This window comes from Homalodisca vitripennis, chromosome 5 (genome assembly GCF_021130785.1).
Source record: "Homalodisca vitripennis isolate AUS2020 chromosome 5, UT_GWSS_2.1, whole genome shotgun sequence".
Lineage (NCBI taxonomy): Eukaryota > Metazoa > Arthropoda > Insecta > Hemiptera > Cicadellidae > Homalodisca > Homalodisca vitripennis.
Genome location: NC_060211.1, coordinates 168,556,315 through 168,583,315, shown reverse-complemented (window position 1 = coordinate 168,583,315; position 27,001 = coordinate 168,556,315). Strand labels below are relative to the sequence as shown.

General features: G+C 32.8%; 1 protein-coding gene across 1 annotated transcript; it reads right to left on the bottom strand.

Moving 5' to 3' along the window:
- Positions 1-583: 583 nt before the first annotated feature.
- Positions 584-25,599, bottom strand: LOC124363125 (SET domain-containing protein SmydA-8-like). The gene is given in 9 exon segments (XM_046818260.1): positions 584-898; positions 1,551-1,722; positions 5,704-5,853; positions 10,458-10,623; positions 17,119-17,276; positions 17,279-17,387; positions 21,720-21,842; positions 22,869-23,149; positions 25,239-25,599. Coding segments are annotated over 9 exon segments (1,599 nt in total). The 5' UTR covers positions 25,380-25,599; the 3' UTR covers positions 584-599.
- Between the last annotated feature and the right edge of the window lie 1,402 nt (positions 25,600-27,001).

Sequence of the window (27,001 nt, the reverse complement as noted above, 5' to 3'; positions counted from 1 at the left end):
CTCTTACCCATCCTTTCTGGAGAAATTGTACAGCAGTGATTGTATACATTCAAATTCCTGCACCTAGGCTGTTGTACCAGAGCCAAAAGCTTATGACTACCAAATATTATGAGGATAAGAATATAAATTATTAAGGTATATGCATGGATTATGGCAAAATAATTAAATTTTTAATGACTTAAGATTATTTTTAACATGTATTTTGATAAAATTTTGCTAAGAGAAACACTTTGCTTGGTAGTTTAAAACATTTTAATGTGTTTTGTTTTCCCCTCTTTTGCACCGTTAATTTTATTTCTTTGTGTTTCATTAAATATTATTTTACTTTACTTATCAGTTAATATCATATAAATTAGGCAATTTTGCTTATATTCATTACAGAGTATGATATGTTAATAATTTTACTTGGTTAGTATTCCATTCTTGTTAATTTTCTGTATATGAAATGAAGTTGAGTGGCAGAGATGATTTGATAGCACTAACTCCACCATGCTTTTCATTTCTCGGATGGATATCAACAAACAGTTTTGAGACTGCAAATAAAGTCCATAGGGTGACGAACCATAAGAATATGAGACTAAAATAACGAGTACAATTTATTACTTCCCATTAACAACACTGGCGCCTAGCATCATTTTGTTCACATCAACGAGAGCTCTCTTGGCCAACTCCCTCATCTGGTATTCTGGTGAGTGATCCGACTCGATGGATGGAAGGAACTTGATCTCCTCCTCGAGGGCATATTTTGCCTCCTGGAGGTGTTTAACGTTGTTGTCACGGCGATACTGTTCCAGGAGGGCAGAATGTAGCTCATAATGGAGCACTGCCGAGTACAGTCCCAACCTTCCATGACCTGGGTCCACCTTGCTGGTCACCGACATCAGGTCTCGGCACATGTCTGCAAAGGCACAAACCTCAACTATGTGTCTCTAATCCTTAAGATAAACTACCATTACCATTCCCTGTAATTTTACTGTTTTGGGATTTCCCTGAAAATCGTAAATGGGATCTGCTGTTCTCATGAAATAACCCAAAATAAAAAATGCAAAAATAATTTTTTTTACTACAAAATTTAGTTGATGCTACACTGATGTAGCAAGCTATTTTAAAATCATTAATCTTGTAGTCTTTCTAATGATAAAATTATTTAATTCTGTTCTTACATAAAAACTAGCACTGAAGTGTGGCTTCGCTCGCAATTTCTCTGCAACATTTCATGTATCTGAATAGCTCCCACGATTTCAGCACTACTTAAACAACAGTATTTTAAACTAATGTGGATGAACTCCAAAGTCAAAGTCTATAGTTTTTTTAGTGAAAGCATTTACGGTGTAATACGATGGAGTCCTATATTTTTAAAATGGAAGTGGTTATATATCACGTACACATTTTTAGTGTTCGTTGTTAAGAGGATCAATGGTTAAGCAAAGCGATTAATTCATTTTTATATCAGGTTTTTCAACTTGGAGGAGCACTTCTGGTTCGAATTAATGGTAAATGAGCATTGCCTCCACCAATCATACTAAAGCCAAAGAAGTAAAAGTACTGACCAGTTTTCCTGAGGAGCGCTCGGTCCGTGATGTCAGAGTGCAAGTAACCCTGCTGGTGACCGTACAGTTGTATCAGAGAGTGTTTGATCTTGTAGCAGAGGTAGTGATGGGGATGCAGCACGGTCTCCAGCTTCCTCAGCAAGTCTTCCAGGCGGTCCACCGTTGGCTGATTCTGTATCAGAACAGAGCATGTCACAACTTGTTTAAGAGTTGTGTCTGAACATGCATGTTATCACTAGGTTGAAAACGGTCATAAGTGTAAGAGATGGATTCCAAGCAAATACAATAAAATACAAATGAATTATGGGCTGTATAGATTGTAAATAGTTTCTTTTATGACTCTTGTACATTTTTATCGTGAGTAGATTGTGCGTAATGTGACATATGTGATGATGAACTGTCCAGGCACGATAAAAAAGGATACAACGGTAAACAGAATCACATCCCATGGATTTTTTTGCGCACAACAAATAATATTACAGATAAGTTATTTTTAAAATAATTGATAGTAATTTTTGTCCTGACCTGGCTATGGCAGTTTACCAGAGCGAGTGCAAGCTTTTCTTGCCCCTCAATTGTCCAAACAATTCATGAATACAATTGACTTACAAAATGGTAAAACGAAAATTGGAATAATACCTGCAGAGACTCCACGTCTGTGTGCAGGATTAGAGTTCTTAAATCAGTCCAGCAGCACTAATAAACTTATTTATTTGAACTGTGTTAGCTTACACTAACATTAAATAAATGCCCTTTTCCTAACCCCCAGCACTAAATCATTAACTTCATTCTCTTCCCCACACATAACAGAACTTCTTCCAAGACGTGTTTACAAAGACTTTAATTACCAATACAACAGGATGGTTCATGTTTGGTGGTTGGTGTATTTTATCCCAAATCTAAATTTGATCAATAAAACAAAAATCTACTCTTTGTAATTCAGTATAAAGAAATTTATTTCCAAAAATATACATAGAATTGATCTGCCATTCCATTTTATACAACTTCAAAGTCAGCAGTTAAGTAGTGTTTCTTCTTAAATATGGAATACTTACTAATATATTAGCGTCAAAACTAGACGATGAGTGAGTGACCCTTCGACATGAGTAAAGGTTTAGTCGAGTAGTAGGAATGGGAATATATCAATAACGCAGGAATGTAAAACTTTCAAGGCCACACATAACCACAGTGCGTTCACCAATCACCATTCATCGCGCACTAACTCTGTTGTCATCGCTGTTACATAAAAGGTAGATAAATAGGTATGAAGGGGTTTTAGGATTTCGGACATTTGGCATCGTTATATGTTACAAAACGTATAACAACGTTTCAAGGATTGAAATCTATCCTCTTCACCAGGGAAAAAATAGTTAGTCCATTACAAAAGAAAGAAAAGAAAGATAAAAAGAGGAGAAAGAAAATGGGTAACACATGCGCAAAGTATGCTTGTACATTAAATAATTATCTAACTAAACTTGTATATTTATAGATAAATCTACTCTCTAGACGATTTAAAAGTGGGATATAAGAATAGTGTAGACTGATAACGTTGACATACAACATTATGCTCATGATTGGTGTTACTTTGGTTTTAAAACACCCTGCTTATTTCATTTTCATTTCATTTATTTATTTCCAAACAATTCATGAATACAATTGACTTACAAAATGGTAAAACGAAAATTGGAATAATACCTGCAGAGACTCCACGTCTGTGTGCAGGATTAGAGTTCTTAAGTCAGTCCAGCAGCACTAATAAACTTATTTATTTGAACTGTGTTAGCTTACACTAACATTAAATAAATGAACTTCTAAATGTGATATAATTTTAAACTAAAACATTGTATACATCCTGCATATATACAGTATTTGTAAAAAAAGTAAACACGACATTCTACAATATTCTATTAATTAATAAAGCTAAAGAGGGTTAATCCAAGAACTAAGAGAAAGTTATATGCCACTTTAAATTACGTAGACCAATAGCTTAAAACCTAGGTCTGGAACAAGGTAAGAATATGCTACACCATGTTTTGCGTAACAGGCTTTGCTGATGTTACATGCAAAATTTTAAGTCTATAGCTAATTTCATTCTCAAGAAATCCCGCGGCCAGATAGACAGGAAAATATCACACAGAAAAAACATTTTTACATCCTTCTGATAGAAAAAATTGAAATTGTGTCAGCGTAATGAGTGATAGGCTTAAACGACATTCCGCCAAATTCCTTAGTTGGACATGCATCATCATAGAACTCATTTTTGTTTATGTATAAATGAAATTTCAAACAAAATTTAAAGTTAAGAGAAAATCTTCCTCGATTATACCTTTCCACATGATACATTCACATTTTTGTTCATTAAGTTATGTTTCATGCAGTATACATACTATAAAAGTTCTGGAAGAGTACTACAATGCTAGAATGCACTAAAATCACTGACTTGTAACATTAACTTTTTATTCTATTATTTTTTTCTTATTACTCTATGTATAAAAAATATCACATTTTAAAGTCTCATATAATTGTATCCAGTTTGTTTACCAATTTATTTATTCTGCTACTCATTGCAACCATGGTTGCCAATAAGACCAAATTAGAAATGTTAGCTAATGCTCAGCCAAAACCCATGGAGTGGCATGGACCATCATTGAACTCAGTGTTTCTCACATAAAATCAAAGCTTAATGCAAAATTTCAATTACCAATAAGACCAAATTAGAAATGTTAGCTAATGCTCAGCCAAAACCCATGGAGTGGCATGGACCATCATTGAATTCAGTGTTGCTCACATAAAATCAAAGGTTAATGCAAAATTTCAATTGTATAGCCCCATGAGTAAAGGCTTTGGTGACGCTCAGCCAGTAAAACCTAGAACTAGAACGACATATAGTGGAACAATAGACAGTTAGTTCTGCACTAAGAACAATACTTACGTAAGCATCGTACGGTGACTCCTGGGAGGCTCTATGCGTGTCCCCTCCAGTGAGAGCCAGCCCCATGTAGTACATGGCCAGTAAGGAAACCAAACAGGGTGAAAAATTGATGAAAAAAATTCATTATGCAGCAAAAGATAAAAGCAATACAAAGCAAAACAACAAAGCAGCTGGAAAAGTTGAAAATAAAACAAATCAAAGTAGTAAGCAATGAAATTGTTATGGATTGATCACTGCTTTGCAAGTAGTTAGAAAAAGGAAATTAAGAAGGTAAAGATCATTTTAAAGAAGAAAAGTAGAACAACTAAAATTGTGAAAAAGAATAAAAATAAATAAGTTTTGTATTCATATAACCTAACTGATATACATTAGTATTGTAATTGTGATCCCTTTCAACACTGAATATATTTAAACTTTTTTAGCATTGACTTTAAAGATTGCTTTATATAACATTAAAAAAACCTGAGTGGTGGGTTTATGAATGAAGGTTTTGAACTTTTAAATCATATTTGTTGCTTATACAGTCTAAATGTACGATTAAAATATTGGGAAGTGAGATAAATTAATAAATTTACTATTGTAATGATAATTTGCAGGAAAAACTAAAGGCATTAATTACTTTTACTATCTTTCTTACAATGTTAGGAATAAGCGCTATTCCTAAATATTTTATTATTAGAATATTAGAATATATTAGAATATTATTTAATATTCTAAATAAAAACATGGATATATTTTACCTTATTGAATTTTGCCGTACATGTTGCTTCTTAAATTTATTCCTTCAAGAAGTTCAAACAACTGAAGTTTCATGTAATTTAATTAACACACAAAATTCACATACAATTGGAGAAATATTTTTTTTACATTAAAATTAAGCAAATGAGAGAAAATAGTTGGATGTGCTTACAAATTTAACACAGAATTAGAAAAATGTTTTTCTAAAATATTTAAAACAGTTAACAGAAATGAGAAACAATTTTGGATTAAAATTCAAATAATAACACAAGCTTGTGTCCTAAGGAGAAATTTCCAAAAATCAAATTATTGGCTGAAAGTATTGTGTAAGATGCTAAGCCTTGTTAGTTTTAAAACAAAAAATAATGAGGCACATAATATTGTGTTTTGCGTTTGAGAAGAACAATCAAACATAAAAATTAATGGTACTGTGAATAAATTTTTGTGGGGAAAATAACACCTTGTTTGTCTAACTACACTCACCAACTGGACACTCTCGACCTCAACATCTAGACAAGATATGAGCTGACAAACGTCCCGAGAGGACAAGGACATCGGACACTTGTTACAGCACCATTCACAGTTGTCGTCCAGCGGTTCCTTGGGGTACTGGAACCCTCCACATGGCATGCCCTGGCAGTAAAGTGTTTGTTTTACCACTCTTCAGAAAACAATTCTTTTGCGTAATTACTTTCAAGGTAACAAATATATTGAACTCAAGGAATAAAGTCCCATGACATTCCACACTCAACCTGTGACAAAACGTTTTCTACAAAAACGTTGTAAAAACGTCTTACAACATTGTAAAACCTTCTTACAATGTTGTAAAAATGTTTTTTTGAAATTTTTCAGAAACATCTTTTTAAATTCATAAAATTTGTAAATACTATACTACTTCTTAACACTAAAATCTGTACCGGACATCAGTTATTCCACCATAGTCAACACAGTTCTTTCAAATTCAATCTTGTTTCTTACAAATCATTTATGTTTCTAATTTGTTGTAGGTTTTTGTATATAATTGTATTTGTATAATGTTATATATTGATTGTTAAATTTTATATTTATTGTTAAATTTTATATTTGTTGTTGAATTTTATATTTATTGTAGAATTTTATACCTATTGTTGATTTTTATACCTATTGTTGATTTTTATATATGTTGGGGATTTTTGTAAAATTGTATACATTTTTTACAATCTTGTTGCTTTTTACAATTAATTATTAATGCCTTGTTCTAACTAGTTTTAAAATAGCCTACTTAAAAAAAAACAAAAAGTACTAGAAAAGTATCTCCAACCACTAACTTATACAGGGTGTTCTGAAAAAAGGTGCCCATAAGTCAGGGCGTGATTCCTCACATCAAAATAAGAAAAAAAGGTCCTAATTAACATAGGTCCGAAAATGCTTAGTTACCAAGTTATACAGGGTGAAAAGATTTCGTCTGAATTTCAGTTCCCCTGCTGCAACGAAGCCCTACGGGTATTTGTTGGATGTTAATTAAGATGTACAATTTAGCGAACTTTATGTAAAATGAACTGAAAAATTGAATAAAAAAAACCGTTTCCAGACCTGTAGCTACAAGTAATTTTTAAGATATGTGACGAAATAAACGCGAAACTTGGTCCCGAAAAAACAAGTTACATTTAGGTTTGAAGCAGATTTACTATGTTAAATTGTACAATAAACACAAAATATTTTTTCACGGTACTTGTAGAAAAATTTAATTTCGAAGAGAAAGATGTAAAATAAGTCTATAATAGACAAACGCAAACTTTTAAAAAATAATCCTTAATTACATACAAAAAGCATGAAAAATAGACAAAATCTGTTAAGCTCTCTACAAATGTAATATTGAAATTAAAAACAGCTGTTTTATTAAAACAAATTAATGAGTTACTATTATTTTTTATCAAGTAAATATTTTTAACAATCATACATTATCATACATAAAAAAGTTATCTGAATTATCATTCAACAAAAAAGTTACACTTGTCCTAAAAAACTAACCACGTCACAGTAGATGTTCAAAAATGGTTTCCCCTCATTCAAAAATACAAGCATCCAGCCGTCTTCTCATAGACTGCCGAACTCTTTTCGAAGATCCCAGGTGTCTCACGTATCCTTTGAATCCCGTTAACAATCCTTATTCGCAACTCTTCTATGGTATCCACAGGCGAGTCGTTAGACAAGCGTCTTTAATGTCCCCATAAGAAAATGTCTAAGAGGATTGAGGTCAGGTGACCTTGCAGGCCATGCTACTGGGGCTCCTCGACCAATCCATCTGTTTCGATATGCTTCATTTAAAAATTCTCTTACTTGTAATGTGTAATGAGCTGGAGCTCCATCCTGCATGAACCACATGTTGTTGCGTGTGTATAGTGGCACATCTTCGAGTAACTCATTCAGATTAGTCGTCAAGAAATGTAAATAATTTTCACCATTGAGCGTATCAGGTAAAAAACTAATAAAAATTTTATCACCCAGAATACCAGCCCATACGTTTATAGAAAACTGATATTGGTGACGGTTCTCTGAAATAGCACGTGGATTTTCAATTGCCCACATGTGAGTATTGTGGGTGTTAAGAATAGCCATTCTTGAAAATTTTGCTTCATCAGTAAAGATAATGTAATTTAAAAAATGTGGATTTCTGCACCTTCGGATAAGCCATTGGCATAGCTGAACACGAGGAAAGTAATCTCGAGGCAAAAGAGCCTGGACCCTTTGATAGTGATAAGAATGCAACTGCTGCTCGTGTAAAATCTTCCAGACAATTGAATTACTAACACCGAAATCCAAGGCTAGTTCTCTAGTACTTCTTCCAGGATGATTCTCTATTTCGTCCAACACGCCCTCCTCCAATTAAGCTGTACACGTTGTACGCTGGCCGTCCTGATCTACCAACTTTTCCAGATTTAAAGGTTCCCGTCTCGCTTAGCCTTCTATGAATGGAAGAAAACATTTTATGAGTCGGTAACTGTCTATGAGGAAAATGTTCCTGATAGAGTCGTCTAGCCTGACGACTGTTGCAATGTGCAAGACCGTACATTAAATGCATGTCTGCCATTTCACCATTAGTGTACATAATATTCATATTACCTGCCATGATGAATAAGATATTAATTAGCTATCAAAAATTAACTTCAACGGCACTCGCACTAACTTGTATTAAAGTACAGATCAACACACGCACTTAATGAGCAATGGAAAAATAGCTGCTTGTAATGTTTATTATAAATTATTATAAAACAATGTTACATTGTTAAAACATATGTTTTAAATAGAAATTATTTTGTTTCTCAAATCAAATATTTTAATAAAAAACAGCTGTTTTAATTTCAATATTACATTTGTAGAGAGAGCTTAACAGATTTTGTCTATTTTTCATGCGTTTTGTATGTAATTAAGGATTATTTTTTAAAGTTTGCGTTTGTCTATTATAGACTTATTTTACATCTTTTCTCTTCGAAATTAAATTTTCTACAAGTACCGTGAAAAAATATTTTGTGTTTATTGTACATTTAACATAGTAAATCTGCTTCAAACCTAAATGTAACTTGTTTTTCGGGGACCAAGTTTCGCGTATTTCGTCACATATCTTAAAAATTACTGTAAGCTAGTACAGGTCTGGAAAACGGTTTTATTCAATTTTTCAGTTCATTTTACATAAAGTTCGCTAAATTGTGTACATCTTAATTAACATCCAACAAATACCCGTAGGGCTTCGTTGCAGCAGGGGGAACTGAAATTCAGACGAAATCTTTCACCCTGTATAACTTGGTAACTAAGCATTTTCGGACCTATGTTAATTAGACCTTTTTTCTTATTTTGATGTGAGGAATCACGCCCTGACTTATGGGCACCTTTTTTCAGAACACCCTGTATAATGTTGTTGTAAATGCTACTGTTTCAACATCTGTATAACTTTTATTTTATTTAGTTTGTAGAATAGTACATTGTTACATATACTTTTGACTAGGCCACCTGGTGGCAAATAGACATTGTTAATACTTGTAGTATTCTTACGGTAATAAACATGATTTGATTTGACTTGGACAGGACATGATTCAATGCAGACTGACTTTGACTTCAGATCCGAATTCCTTTAAACACAAAGGACCAACTGGTTTGGGTCACTGGTGGTTCCTGTCTTCAACAGCAATTCAGGTTTGGGAGTAGCTGGTCCAGGGGCATGCATTTCACGATGTTTTAGTAATCTGGGCTATATCTGCCTTTGCTTCACTATGATTAAGAAGAGGCGTCCACAATAAGGACATTCTGATAGCCAAGCAAGCAGCTTTTCTGGCTCTTGATTCCTAACTAAAATCAAGATGGCCACCAGAAAAGCTGGCTCTTAAGGAAAATTATGTATACAGTAAAAGAAATGTTCACTTTTCATACTTGAAACTCCATATCTTATATGAGTCCGGTGAGAAAAGAACAAATTTTAATTTCTTAGTTTCAGCAAAATAATTGTTTTACTTCATAAACAAGCTAGGTATGATCAATATTTGACAACGTCTAATATTATTTTATGCCCAAACAAACGAATAACATTTTTTCTGTTAGGACAAGAAGCTTATAAATTTCACTTAGTCCTATAAGGACCTTAGAGCTCCTTCTGGAGTGACAGGATATTCAGGATGGGTAAGGTTAAGGGTTAGGGACTGCTTCCTATCCATGAGGAAGAATTAGGGCACTAATCTCAGTCATGTCTTCTCGAAAGAAGGGGAAGCCAGCTCTGAACCAGCTTATCCAGTCAAAGCAGGCAGGAGGTGGCACACCCTTGTTGAGGCTAGCAAGAACCTCTGATACTTAGGGAATGAACCCCACCAATTCCAACAGTCAGTTCCTGCAGTAGACTAGACCTATTAAATTAGCCTTGCACCCAGAATCTCGACATTAGTGAATCTCGAGGTTAGTGATGTGCCACTCCTGGACAATTAAGTGACACATCGGTTTTTGCTGTGCCCAGTGTTAGGTTCAACTGGAAGGTATAAACTAGCCAGAAGTGATCCCTGCTGGGTAACCAGATAACATACTTGAAAGCTTAATTATCATTAAAATCAATGAGATCCCAAAGGTCCGTGGTACCTCCACCTCTGCTGTGCCCAGTGTTAGGTTCAACTGGAAGGTATAAACTAGCCAGAAGTGATCCCTGCTGGGTAACCAGATAACATACATGAAAGCTTAATTATCATTAAAATCAATGAGATCCCAAAGGTCCGTGGTACCTCCACCTCTGCCAGACACCGCAGGGCACTCATGTGGGTACCCAGCTCCATAGGATCGGCGCAGCGAGGACACTGGCATGAGAAGTACTTGGTATTACGCAGGTGCTCTCTCCGCGCCTGAGTTGTCCACAACATGTGTGTGTACATCGTTGTGATATCCTGTCCCCTGCACATAAAACACAAGGTGAGCTACTATAAACCTAAATAGGAATAATATTGATGGTATCATTACCCAGCTAATTACAAGTTGGATTGTTTAGAATATTTAGGATCAGAGAGCATTCAATATTTACGTGTATCATCATTATGTGCTATCAGAATTCAAACTTTCCTCTAGAATAGCATGGGCTCCAATTATTATTGGGTGATAGAAGGACGAGATTCAAAAATAGGATTCAGACACATAAGATCAGTGTGTGTCTGAATCCATTTTTCAGTATTCCGAATCCTGTGTGGATATGCCATGCAACGTGATCTATTACTCAAGCGGATAACTAAAGTAAAACATAACTACAATCTAGGTTAAAAAAAAGTAGTATGCCACACCATGTGTCACATGACAGGCCTTACAAAAGTTGCATGCAAAATTTAAAGTCTATAACTATATGTATTACGACACATGTTAAAATACCAGATAATTGTACTCAGTTTGTTTACAAATTTATTTATTGTGTGCTTTTCTCATTGCCACCATCATTACCCATATGACCAACGTCAAAATTTTCACTAATGCTCAACCAAAATCCCATGGAGTGACACACACCAGTATTGAACTTGATGATACCTATCTAAAAATTAACGCTTCATGTAAAATTTCCAGCAAATAGGTCAGTTTGTTCTCAATATCTCGTACAGACTGACAGAAATACAGTTTTTCTAGCATCTCCAGTTTATACATTTTGATAATACTCAGCCAATAAATAAATAATGCCAAAGATAACATTGTGACCCACTTAAGTCTGTAATCACCATATATATGTGTATCAGCTACATTCACACTAAAACAAGCATAATACCAATAATTAATTATTAAATTAGTTAAATTATTAATAATTAGTGTTAGTTTTAATTTAAACTTTTCAAAGAAGATATCAATAGTTTTGTTAAAAGTTTGGAAGAGGAAGATTGGATTAACTTTACTTACCTCCCCCCCCCTCGATTGATAAAATATATGATGAGTTTTAACAAACTTTTATGCATTACTTTAATTCTTCTTACCCCAAAAAAAATTGTAAAAACAATTTGGATGAAAAATGTTGGATAACAAATGAAATTAGAGAACAAAAGAAGAGCCTTATTAACTTAAGAAAACAAGCTATGTCAACAAAAAATATAAAACTTTTATCAACTTAAAAAGATTAAATCTACAATTTATTTTTTAAAAAAAAACGTGAATAAAAGTAAAAGGTCTTTTTTTGATAAGTGAATTTTGAATTCAGATAACATTGCTAAAACAACTTAGTAGATTTTAAACTCAGAAATTGGAAATAAAAATATAAAAAAACATAAAAATATCAAAATTACTTTGGATGGGAAAACTATCTCAGATCCTGTTAAGATAAGTGGTGCCTTTAATGACTATTTTGCCAACATAATTTAGAATAAGTTAAGAGGTTAAGACTCAGTTAAATACAGGGACTGTAGTAGACCAGGAAAACAAGAACAGCATAATATTAAAAATAACCAGTGTCACCAGCAAATATTCCACTGTAAACCCTTTAGTGGACATGAGATAAGTGGTATTATTGATTCTTTCAAAAGTAAACCCTCAAGTGGTATGATGAGATCTCAATGACAATGATAAAAGCAGCTAAATTATATTTGTGTAAGTTTTGGTTCATTGACTTACTTACATTAACTTAATTCTTCTCTAGTGTCAGGTGTATTTCCTTAGAAGCTTAAACTATCTAAAACAATACTTATACACAAAAAAGGGAATGAGAAAGACATTAAAAATTACAGGCTAGTATTTTTGTGTCCACTAATTTCAAAAAATATATGAAAAAGCCATGTACACACAATTTCATGAATATTTAGAAAAATATCATAACCTTAATTACACACAACATTGATTTCATCAAGGGAAGTCTGTTTTGTCTACAGCTATTTCATTTTTAAAAACTATAATAGTCTATTGATAGAGGAAAAAGTGTAGTAGGATTTTTGCTCCAAACATTGCATGACATTAGAGTGAGAGGAATTAATAATACATGGTTTAAGTCATGCTTTTATGAACAAACTTAATTCGTAGAAATTACACATGTATCAAACGAAAACAAAATTACAATCACTATGTCTAACTTGAAACCAATTCTTTATGGCATACCTCAGGGAATTATTCTTGGCCCCTTACTTTTCTTATGATGTTACTGTTTTAGAGAGTCTGCCTGAAGTTGATACACAACATGTTTGTTGTGATTTCAAACTTATGCATGTTACAACACTTATGGTATGTTTGTTTATTGTTTTAACCTAGATTGTAATTATATGTTAAATTAGTTATCCATCTGAAGAAAACACTAACGGTTCCAATTCCAGAAAAAATTAAGAGTTATGATCTTGGTTACAATTAGGTGAGTAGTCAGTGATGCTTGTTACAAATTTTTACATTAAGTGTACTGTTATCACGTTGAATGCATTGTAAAAGTCATTTATCTAAGATAAACTCAATTTTTTTAAACTCGTTTTAATCCTTAATGCTAGAGGAAATGTTGCTCTTTTTTTGCTTAAATGTAATTAAAATAATTCTTTTAACCCTTTATGGTACCTTTACCAATTTTTATTGGTTTTGTATTATTTTTTAATTTTATGTAGTATATTGACACCAATAAACAATTTTAGTATTGTCATATTTTTTGCACTAACCCTTTTTTAGTAATTCCAAGTGGGACATATATGTCCCGCTGTCTTATAAGGGTCAGAGCTCTAAATTTTTATGTGGGACTTATATGTCCCGCTGTTCTTCAATGCATTACTTTATTTTAGTTTTAATCGTCCTTTTCAATTATTTATTTTATGGGTATTCAAATTTTTATGTATTATATGTAAATTATATTAGTTAGCATTTGTAATATTAAAATTACGAAGTAACACAAACATTTCAATCAAGTAAAAATGTATTGAAAATACACAATTAAGGAGAAACTCTGCACAAACAGTTTGATACTTACAAAGTTATGTCTATGAAACTAAATGAGAGTATGCATATTGTAAAAAATTTAATAAATGTATATATGTATTCATACATACACAAATACAAAAAAATTTATACTTACAAAGTAATGTCTAAAAAACTAAATTAGAATAATGTATATTGTAAAAAAATTCAATCAATGTATATGTATATATTGTATATCTATATAATATATTGTAAATAACAACATAAACTGATATTTTAATATTAATAAACATGATTTCGGCTACACTCATTTCCTGTGAAAAATTTCGAAGCAAGGCACTGCACACAAAATTACATCACAGTTTGAATACACTATTTTTGTTCTCTTTTCTTCATTTTTGGTACTGCATTGCCTGCACCTACGTCGAGTGTATGATTCCTTAGGGATATGGGTTCCAACATTAACGTGACGAACCTCAGTTGGAACACCCACATGTCCAGGTTTCTTGTGGCAGAATACCACTGCTTTATTGCCTCTTCCTTTTCTAGATGAGAAACCAGCAATAAGCTGGCAAGCCAAGTTGATTCTGAATGACAAGTTATTGCCCCGAGCTTTGGTCAATTTCCACAAATTGAATGAGTTGACAAGCGTCAACTCAGAAAAGAAATAGAACAGTCTATGCCACCATTTTCTTGATCGGCGGCCCACTTGATAGATGGTACGATGCTGATCGAAGTTGTCAACTCCGCCCATCAATGCATTATTATTCTGGAGCAGATATTTTAATTTTTGAACCATCAGATTCTTTTCTACCGATGAATACAACATTTTTAGGGTCATGGACTGTAGAAAGTAGGCAGACATCCTTGTTATCCCGCCATTTTAAAGCACAAATGTCATCTTTGGTTCAAAAGGTGTAGTCTCCTCTCTTCAGTTCTGGCTTTTTGCTAGTTAATACACTAGGCAACCCCACTCTATCACCTCGCACAGTCCCACAACAGTAAAGTCCATTTTGCAGTAAGGTTTTTGCCAAGTTGAAAGAGTTGAAAAAATTATCAACAACAATAAGTTTTTCTGTGCCAAAAAAAGGTTCACACAAATTCAAAACCACCTTTCTGCACATCAAAAAGGATGCAAATTGTTCATTTTGCTTAGAATCATCACATTTTCCTATGTAAACTTCAAAGCGTACAACATATCCTGTTTCGGCATCGGCTAAACACCAAACTTTATAACCTCTTTTGATAGGTTTCATTGGTTGATTTATTTATTTATTTATTTATAATTTTGGCCTACATTGGACCACTTTAGTCACTTTATATTTTCTAGTCTTTCTTCTTTTATGTAAATATTTCTTCATCCTTTCCGAGCGTAATTTCCTTTCCTCGGCATCGGAAACACTCATTCTTTATCTTTTCAGCTGTAGTGTAGAGTGTTTGTTCATTGGTTGATATTGTTTCAAACTCGACCTACCCTTGAAGGCTACCATGGCCTCATCAACTACCAGGTTACCAGATGGTGTGTAGCATTCAAAGCACTTTTCCTCCATATGTGTAATCAAGGGTCGCAACTTGTATAATTTATCATAGTTTGCATCTCCTTTTTTTGGGTGATGAAGATTGTCATTGAGATGGAGGTTCTGGACGATCTTTTTATACCTGTTGAGTGTCATTACCTGGGAGACACCAGGAACATTCAGGAATGGATCAGAGCTCCAATAGTTCACTGCCGATGGAAATATGTGGATGCCCATCACAATTGTTACTCCCAAAAATGCTTTTAGTTCATGCACATCAAAATTTGTCCAATTTCGAGCATTATTTTGGGTTGCATATCGGTTTTGTCTGCTCACAAACCAACATGAGTAACTCATTATTAAAATATTGGCTAAAGTATTCAATTTCCTGGCTCAATACTGAAAATGTTCTGTTTGATTTAGCTTCTGTGTCTTTGACTTTTCCTAATTTTTGAACTACATTCTTCGTCATACTCATACCAACCCGCGTCCCTCTTCTGCCTTTTTTATTTCTTTTCTCTCTTCTTGCGTTAGTTTTTTTTTGTCCTTTGATTATTTTCCTCAATGGTGTAGTGTTTTCGTTTTATAGCTGATTTCTTTACTGCCTTTTTCATTTTCTTTCTTTTGGTTTGATCATTTATGCATGGTTCCTGTTTATTTTCCGTTTTATTTCCATTTTGTTTACTGTAGGTATGGTCAAGCACTGGCAGACATGGTGGGTCATCTTCAAATAATCCATTATTTCCCCTTGATGTAGACGGTTGGGAGATAAATAGATCTTCAATAACAGGTTGATTTACAATTGGTGTATTCACACGTGTAGAAGTAGGCGTCGATTCTAATGAAGTATCTTTTGAATTAGGGTCACTAAATTCTAAAAAGTCATTTTCACTGTCACCTTCAATGTCAGATGTGGCTGGGTCGTCTGGTAAACCATACTCCAGAATCTCATCTTCATTCAATGCCTGCAAATAAAAGATGACCGTAAGCAAAAAGAAACTATTCGAATATCTTGATACGTACGTAGTAAATAAACCATTTACAACAAACAGCCTGTGGTGGATGGATTATTGAGGCAATTATATTTTCCAAACAAGGACAAATAACGATGAGTGGACCCGATTTTCTATATTGATTGACTGAAATATTGGTATTTATTAATCTTAATTGTAAGAACAAACTAACTAAAACATAACCTAACTAATATAGATATTTTGGTTGTCAATATTGATAGTTGTACTAATCGATAAATAAACTCAGCCCGATTATATTCCATGTGGTTGGTAACACAATACTGTGTAGATCTAATAACATTTTAGTTTGGGCTTATGTATTTATTATTACTATTAGCACCAATTTATTTCTGATTATCTGCCAAAAGTTAAAAAGGTGTAGTAAATATAACGCCATTATATACTTTATTGTTAATATTATATCGTGTAAGTGTATTATTTTATAAACCCTACAAAAAATATTGCATAATGTAGAATAAAAGTTATACGTCTTCATCACCTCAAGGACAGTGGGACAATAGAGTCCCACTTGGAAATTAGTACCTAAATAAGTTATAAACGCTAAACATTATATTCTAAATAAACCATTATATTATATAAAATATTTAAAATCAATTTAAAACAGTAATACTCACTTTTTCCATTTTAAAATATATGAGTCGTTGTAAAAATCATAACCCAACTTCTGAACGTTCCAAAATGTCAGAAACGTGCAAATCAGCTGTAACCACATTTAGTGAAGTTGGAATCTATGGCTGTGCTGTTCATATTAATTTTTTTTAGTCCACATATATTCCTGAAGATGGTAGCACTAACAGGACTTTATTATCTATAAACAGACTTAAGTAACAAAGCAAAAATGAAAGTGGGACATAGGTGTCCTGCGGTACCATAAAGGGTTAAAAGATTTTTTCACTTAACAAGAGAAGAGAAAGGTTAAGAGAAGCAAATTTTAATTGTAATGATAAAAGTTATAATTAACTATATATAACCTTGGCATGTTATCTAATTACTTGGGTATGTCGACCGCTGCTCTCACAGTAATCCGGGTGTTCTTGAAGGTGTGCTTGGTGTTGGGTATGCATGAGTGGCACATGATGAAAGCGGTTGGCAACAGTGCGAGCAGTTCTACTTGATCCTCTTGTATCTCCAGAGCGTTCACGTCGATCGCGCGCCGCAGATGCGGTGGATTATTTCAGGTGAAATGTCTCCAATGGCACCATCATCAAGTTTTGAGAGGTAATTATTTATGAGGTAGCTGACCACATTTTCATCCAGTTCCCTACAAAGTTAGTTTAGGGTGAGGTGCAAAGTAGTATTGCTCAGTCTTTTGGAATATGACTTATTGATAAAAACTAGATAATTTTTGACACCATCTTGTTGGGACCATCATATCAAACAATTATGTAAGAAATTGTCAAAATTTGTCTATTACGTAAATTAAGAAAATGTATTATCTTAGACATGCTAGTTTCAACTTATTATGCTTTTTTCACTTACATTTAAGATATGGAATAACATTGTGAGGCAATAGTAGTGGTTTACAAAAAGCTTTTAAATGGCAGAAAAAGGCATTGCGAACTATTAAGAATGTACCTGAAAGAGCAATATGTGTAAGGAACTAAAAATAATGAAAATTTCAAATTTGTATGTTTATTGTTGTTTAGTGAATGTTAAAGAGTTGTTATGTAATTTTTTAACTAGAAAGGAAATTCATAGTTATTTTACCAGAAAAAAACCATATTCTAGATTTACTTACTGTCAAACTTGAAAAGTAAAAACAGCCACATATATATGAAAATTAAGCTATTTCACAAATTACCGAAACCAGCTTGATCTGTACCTATAAAAATATTTAAAATAGTAGTTGAAAGCTGGTTAAAAGAGAATGTATTTTATTCTGTTGATAGATTTTAGCCTGTGACACTAGCACTATATATTTTTAACTAAATTGATATAGGGTGAATTTAAGTTAGTGTCAAAAAATTTTTGGGTGATACTACTCAGTATTATAGACCAAAATATGAAAATAAAAAATCCCTATCCCATCTACCTTTTAATTACGACCAATTTCGCTATTTTGTTAAAAAATCATGTTTTGTTTCAATAAAACTCAATTTCCTCCATTATTTTTAATGTCTTTTTAATTCTGAATCCATTTTTGAAATCTACACAAAATTTTACATGGGAATATTGGAGAAAAACTGTCTTGAAAATAAGTTTGATACAAACAAATTGCTAATAAATCAAATTCTTAAGTTTTCGGCAAAAACATTAAAAAGATATTAGACCCGAGGAATTAAATGAAGTTAATTCTGAAAAGAGGCCAATACCACAAAAAACTTGCCCATTTTGTGGGCTTTAAAATGACATAATGCAACGTTACTTTTATTTTCATCTTCTACTGGTTTATTAAAGAATCAGTATTGGAAAACAAGGTCTACTTAAAATATCACGGTGCCAAATAACCAGTCAAAATTGTGTTTAATTCAATAATAAATCAAACATAGGATAAACACATAAAGAACAGTTACAAAAAAGAATAATCATAAAAGTAAGTAATCTACAAATTGTAGAGTAGAGTAGAGTTCTGTCGCTGGCTGCTCAATAGTGATATTGAACAATATCATTTTTTGAGAAACATTTTGTACACCGATGAGTCTACCTTCACTAGGGCTGGTGTTTTTAACACGCATAACATGCACCATTGGGCCGAACAAAATCCCAGGGCTTCAAGAGAAAGTTCCTTTCAAAGACGTTTTCATCTCAACGTATGGGCAGGAGTCATCGGAAACCAACTTGTGGGTCCCCACATTTTTCAAGGAACCTTAAATAGTGGTTTACTTGGACTTTTTACAGCATACCTTGCCCACACTTCTGGATGGACTTGATATGGACCACAATCAGAGGGACAACATAGTTTTCCAACAGGACGGTGCTCCTCCTCATTTCAGCAATGAAGTGCGTCAGTGGTTAACGGACAATTACCCGACATGGATAGGTCGCACTGGATTTGTAGCTTGGCCAGCCAGATCTCCTGACCTATCTCCTATGGACTTCTTTGTTTGGGGGGACTATGAAACAGGAAGTTTACTCGACCACTGTAAACTCTGAGGAAGACTTAAGAAACCGGATTGAGTTAGCTGCCCAAATAGTGCGTAACAAGTTATCTTTGAAGTTATGTGTAGACTGACGGTTAGGGCCATGAGGAAGCGTGCGAGAGCCTGCATTAGAAACGGAGGCAGGCAATTTGAAAACAATTTGTAGATTACTTACTTTTATGATTATTCTTTTTTGTAACTGTTCTTTATGTGTTTATCCTATGTTTGATTTATTATTGAATTAAACACAATTTTGACTGGTTATTTGGCACCGTGATATTTTAAGTAGACCTTGTTTTCCAATACTGATTCTTTAATAACCAGTAGAAGATGAAAATAAAAGTAACGTTGCATTATGTCATTTTAAAGCCCACAAAATGGGCAAGTTTTTTGTGGTATTGGCCTCTCTTCAGAATTAACTTCATTTAATTCCTCGGGTCTAATATCTTTTTAATGTTTTTGCCGAAAACTTAAGAATTTGATTTATTAGCAATTTGTTTGTATCAAACTTATTTTCAAGACAGTTTTTCTCCATTATTCCCATGTAAAATTTTGTGTAGATTTCAAAAATGGATTCAGAATTAAAAAAACATTAAAAATAATGGAGGAAATTGAGTTTTATTGAAACAAAACATGAGTTTTTTACAAAATAGCGAAATTGGTCGTAGTTAAAAGATAGATGGGATAGGGATTTTTTATTTTCATATTTTGGTCTATAATACTGAGTAGTATCACCCAAAAAGTTTTCGACACTAACTTAAATTCACCCTGTATTGTTTTTTATTTATTTTTTTTTGTGTATTAAGTGTATGTATGTGTTATTGTTATTATAGTTTTAGTATAGATTATTTATATATTTATTTAATAATTATTATAACTTCATTGTTACCTGTTATTACCTTATATGTATATAACTAGCGAGAATTTGACAACACTGTCCTTTAGACAGAGATTTATATTTATATTAAGAAAATGGTTAATTGTAATTGCACAATGTGTTTAAAGAAAATAAAAATTCTTTATTCTTGTTATAACCTCCACCTGTAAATCTTCTTCTTCCCTTCTGTTATTCCTCTCCCCTTTCTCACTTAAAACATCATGATAAACATATCAGTTTAAGTGACTACAGAATACATTTAATTTAATTTATCAAATTAGCTGTTTTGAAACAAATACTATTAAAGCAGTACGAAAATTACTGAATTATATGAGGATTGTTATATAAAGTCTTAGACTGATGTGTAAACTCTTTGTCTGTAAAAATTATCCCAATCAGTGTACCAATTACCTATTACCTTTAATAGATTCTCTATTGAGTTTTAATACACTAACTATTTCCGCTACATCCGAAAATTACTAGGCTTTGTCAATTTTTTTCAAAACTGCCCCTAATGTTTTTTACTGTGGGATGTTTGGTGTCAACATGTTGTTTGTTGAAGTCCTTATTGGCAGTGAGGAATAATAAAAAGCAAGAAACCAGATCTGAACTATATAATAAGTGCAGAACAGCAGAAATGTTTTGGTGAATTAGAAGCTGGAATAACACTTTAAACAATTTTAGTTTTGATCAGAATTACTAACACCTGATTCTGAATCCCAAAAGCCAAACAACAAAACACAAAATAAATGCTATGTATACAGTACTAGAACTTGAAAACTCATAAAACAAGAGGAAAGACACAAATATGAATGTCCTAAATGTAATGAAGCATTATGTAAATTTCCAATCTTCAAGGACCTATTTAAGTTTGGATTGATCTCTAAATCACTAACATTTTAAATCCTTCACTGTGTGTGAGTACGTCATTTTGAAATACATAAAAAATGTTTCAGCAGCAAATATGTACTTGATCTCTTTGAGGAATGCATGAGTGAAATCCCTTTTCAAACCCTTGTGCGGAACATCTGAGTTTATAAAAATGTAGAACTTGGATCCATATGAGGACTCTACGACAGAAATGTTGTGTGGTAATAGTAGTTCTGTGTGGCGATTCGTTAATATTGCTACCATCGTATTTCTACCCCAGAAGAGTTCTAGCTTGTTTATACCTTCCAGGTGAACCTACCACTGGGTACAGCAAAAACCGATGTGTCACTTAAATCTGGACAACCTTATGGATGTCCAGGAGCGGCGCATCACTAACCGCAATGTTGAAACATTGGAGTGCAAGGATAGATCGATAGGTCTAGTCTACTGCTGGGGATGACTGTTGGAGTTAGTGGGTCCCTAAAGTATTAAAGGCTGCTAGTCTAGACATAAAAGCATGCTACTCTTGCCCATTTTGAATGGAGAGGCTGGTACACAGCTGGCTTCCCTTCGTCTTTATGTGAGATTAATGCTCAAAATCTTTTCTCACGGATCTTGGCAGGAGGTGGCCCCTGCTTCTTGTCCTAAGAGGATCAAAATAATCCAAAAATGTTATATCTTTTGCATTGAGGTATAATCCATTTGAATCTTCTGGTAATGATCTCACTTTGATTAGAATTATGAATAGTTCTATTGGCGTACTTACTTGTAAACCTCAGTTGAAGGGCCTCTTTTGTCTATATGAGTCTCCATTGACATGATCACTTTCCATTTACGAGGGTTCCTCTTTTGCATTAAGAGGCTTCGCAGAGGTAGAATGCACTCGTATCTAAAATCAAAATAATGAATTTCAATCGCTACAGAGCAATTTATATCACAGGCTGCAATAAAGCAATCCTATAATATAAACTTAACGTAACTCAGGGACAAAATTTTAAATTAACAATATGTGTTATAATGTAAAGTAAGTTACTTTACATATTACTTAATTCATTTTATCACTAATGTATTTCTATTTTACATATACTGTAACCAAAGACAGACAAAACTAGACATTTCACTGAGATTAGTAAGTAGGACAAAACAGAATTTAAAGTGTTTCACTAGGCCCTGTCAATGGTAGTACTAGGCTTGACCGTCACATCAGGTTGTGAATGTTGTTCTAGTGAGACTTCCATTTTTCATCTTTTCCTGCACTATGTACAGTCTGAGCTTTAGATCCATAAAAATATTACTATTAGATTAAATTTAGTAAAAGTTAAAAGTGTAGGAAGGATCTTAGTATTTAAATGTATGTTTGTGATGGAAAAATCTGTTATTAATGAAAAAATTAAATAATTTTATTCAAGTGAATATCAACATTTCAATTATTAAATTTAATACTTATAAAAACAAGTTAATATTGTTGCAACAATTGAAATGTGTGTAAGAACTGTGAAATTGACATTTCTAAAACACAGTGTAAAAAATAAAATGCCTATATAAAGAATACATGGTTTGAAAATTTGTGTTTAAAACTTTATTTTTGATATGGTACAAATTTGTTTAATACCACTAAAGACTGACATGAAACTGTTAAAAAGAACATTTATTTCAATTACTTTGGATTAACCTTTTCACAATTACATAATCATTCTCACAAATCAAGTGCTAACAAACAATAATATCTCAATCGTAACGTCCAATAAACTAAAAGCAATGCAACTTTCTAGGATTCAAATCATCCATTTATTCATCCTTAGCTCATATCTGGCACAAAGTAATGATATCTAACTTTCAATCAGTGCAATAAAAAATTAACATGAAACACTTAAATTCTGTACTTATTTTACAACAAATAATAAATATTACAGACCTGCAATCTTTGATGTCTTTAATAGGGGACAGAGAAAGTATCTTGCACTCAATGGCATGGCAATGTGGGTCACGCAAGCCAGGACACACTGGACTACATACAGGCCAGCCACAAGACTCACACCTTGCTGCCCCAGGGGGTCTGAGACACCCCAGGCACACGGGACTCGGCTCCACCACCTTCGGCCCCACCACTGTCGGGGCCTCCTCGTACAGAACTTCTCCCGCCGCCACATCACGTGTCGCTACCAGGTAGCGACCAAGTTCTGGACTAGTTCTAACCTGCAATGACCTGTTTATTTATAGATGAAATTACATTGCAAATTAATTAGTTTTCTCAGTTCCTCCAAATAGTTTTGAAACGTTATGTAACAACGAATTTAGTGGGAAACGGGTCTCTACAATTCCTACTATTAAACTTTAAGTTTAAACCTATTTAGTTTTGTTCAGTAATTGAACTTACTCAGTTTAATTAATATTATGCACTCAGGGAATTTTACATTAACTCTGTAACGACTCTAATATCTCATTTGTATGTGAATCTAGAAATATAGTTAAAGTTTTCTGTTTTCTAAACGGAAACAAATATTAATATTAAAAATATTTAAAACTTATTACAAATTAAATAATAATATATTCATAGTTTATTTTTGTCTGCATTGTATGGTAGTTATTTTTCTCATCATTGTAAAATTTGTAGTCAATAGTCAAATATTTATTGACACAAAAAGTACATAGCAAACGTCAAATATCTAATAATTTTGAGGCACACATGCCTCATAGAGCTCTCATTTATATATACATTTTGACACTCAATCGGGAGTAAATCTCCTGATTGTGAGGTTTCCCAGTTATACACCATAAACTCATTCACACTATAAAACGGGTTCGATACTAAATACATATCAAACAAATTTTAAATGCTTTAAGCGTAGACGAATTTTAAATTTCATTTGGCAAGTTGTTGTTTAGATGAACCCCTGCCTGTGAGGGCTACCGCACTGTCTCTCTGTGGTGCATTCCTGTGTGGTTTTTGAAAATATAATGGAGGTTTACGTTTTTCATATTCGTACTAAATAACTATTAAGAAAATTAAACAATTTCTTTCTATAACAAAAGTATTGATTATATTTTGTTGACTGATTGTATTGACTTAATTGATACACTGTATAGCAAACTTGTTAAGGGTAAACAGTCCAAACTCATTTCATTAACCTCCTCAGGAATTGTGACTTCAAAACTAAAGACTGTGGTTTGGCTAAGTTAACTGAAAGTTAACTTAATACCCCAAGGCAGTAGTATTCTTTTTAAGCTTACATATTACTATTACATATTATTATTATATAACTGTCTTGATCGGTATAACAATCAATATTACTTATAGCACCAAAAACTTCACAGACCACAAATGCTCTTAAATCTATGTTGGATTCCAAAATCCACATATGGGTTTATTTTCTTGGTCAGTGCAACAACGCAAACTCCACTGTGGAACCGTAAATAAATTAGAGCCGAAGAGAATTTAATCGGTCGAATCTGACTCTTTTGGACTGCAGTTACTGTTCAGTTGTACGTAAGTTATATATTTTCTTTAGATAGACAAAAAAATCAAACATTCACTATTGCACTTGAAAAATCTTAGACAGAAAGTAAATTAAAAGAGCCGCAAGTAGATGGTTTTTAATCCATGTTAATTTTGTCTGGTATATATTTTCTTGATCGGAGCACAAGTCAAACTCAACTACGGCATTTGAAATAAATTAGATAAAAAATTAATGTAACAGACGGAAGTTAACACTTTTTTACAAAATTAGGTTTTAGAGACTCATATGTATATATTTATTGATACAACAAAACCTAAAACAGAACAAGTCAAAATTTTGTTTACATTTTGAATTTGTCAACCATGGATACTGAAATATGTACCTGATGTTTAAAAAATTATAAGGCTCCTTCACATTACATCATAAATGCTTTCATTAAGAAAGCTATGGCCTTTGATTTTGAAAAATGGGTATGAAGCCATGGTTAACTACTAGTATTATATATGTTTTAATGATTTTTTATGTACTTTTATATATTACAAATTTTTTGATAATTTAATTCTGAAGAAGTTGAAAACTAAAACTATTTACATTATCCTAACTATAATTACAATTATTTCAATACAATGCTGTAATGTTGGCAATTTTGATTACTAAGGCTTTAAACAACAGCTAGGCCAATGGGTTGAAACTGAAAATCAACGAAAATTCCAATTAATGACTAAAATCCTCATTGAACACCTTAGAACTAAACTCTTGACGGTTTAACGCCAAAGAGAAGTTTTACTAAGGTCACCTATGTAAAGACACAACGTTGGGATGACAACCTCAAAGGGCCTGCACTGGGTCTTGTGTTCAGGCCAGTGATGTTTCTGGTGCTCCTTGCTACAGTAGGACACCATCTTGCACGCACTACAGGTCAGTGGCCCCTTCTGGGAGCAAACAGCACACATCGCGTCACCACCCATCACACCAGCACACCAGTACTCGACTGAAACTGTAGCCACACTGTTGCACCGGCTATTCACAACGTGTGGTTAAATATAGGTTCACTACTACAGCTGGCCTGAAAGCATTGGGTGGCTGTTTATTTTTAACTCTCATTGGTTTTAGCATTGCTTTTAAATATTCAACTTTAAAAAATTTATTGCTTCCCTGCTTTTATTTTCAGTTAGTAAATCAATAAATACACAGAGTTATTGCCACTTAGTGTTGAAAATAAAAATGGGATATTGTACATAGTATTTGGAAGTAACAGCAGTTTTAAAATGTTTTAATTCAAACTCCTCTTTAAATAAGGTATTTGATTTGAGCATCAATGAAGGACATTCTTAAAATGAAATATAGCAATTAAAAATCATACATTGAAGAAAGTTTTAAAGTAGTTTGGCACCTTTCCAACTTGCTTTGGATAATTAAACATTATTTAAAATTAGAAATAAATTCGTAAAAATAGTTACAAATTTTATACTTTCAGATTTCAGTTACAGTAGAGTCCCGTTAATCCGACCTAATTGGGACCGAGCCCTATTCGGATTATGATTGTTCGGATTAGCCAGTATTACAGAAAAATACGGGTTTAAACTTGAGATGGGTCTATTTTGTTATAGAATTATCAACATTGTTTATTAAAACATGTTTTCTGACTGTTGCATTGTATTTCTTGACAAATAAAAGTGTTTGCGAATACTAAGCACATTTACCGTATTTAGTGTGAGAGTTCTATTGTTAAGCAATGTGAGCGTACTGGATATTGTACGGGTCCACACTACGCGTCATCCAATAGACTCTCTTCAATGCGACAGAAGACAATAACTGAATTTATGTCTTTTAACAATTAATATTGTACTCAATAATAATATCAGTACTGTACGTCCAATTTTCGTTTGATTTCACTTCTTAATACAGTAATTTAACTCATACTTAACCTATAAGTTTCAATTTGATACTTTATTTAACTTCATTATTTATGTACTGTACCATATACAATTTGTCTTAATAAAATACTGTACAGTATGTCTATTTAATTAAAGTTTTCTTTGTTTATTTACGAAATGATGCACCCATTTTCATTTTTTATGTAATTAGTTCCTATAACTGTTCATTATCGTTATAAATAATTCCTCCTGGACCTGTTCGGATTAACTGACGTTCGGATTACACGTGTTCGGATTAGCGGGACTCCACTGTACTTTAAACTACAACGGTATGGTAACAAAAACAGTTTATTCCGATTGAAATTTATCACGCTCTAAGAATATACCACAGTTTTAAATAATTGATTTAAATTAAGTTAAAAAAACTACATTTAGTAGTTGCATAATTAATTTTGGAAAAATGTTTAAAACTTCCTTATTTGAAGAGATATTTTAATGATAACATTTAAAAACCACTGTTTTATTCCAAATACAATGTACCATGACATAATACTGTTTTAAACAATAATCGCAAATTACTCTGTATAATAGGTTAACTTGTTTTAACTATTTAACTTTGGTTTTCAATGCCAAAATAATTATATTCACACACGTGTACAACAGTAGTTTTTTAATTTACTTTTTTCAAGTATGCTATGAACTAAATATTTCTT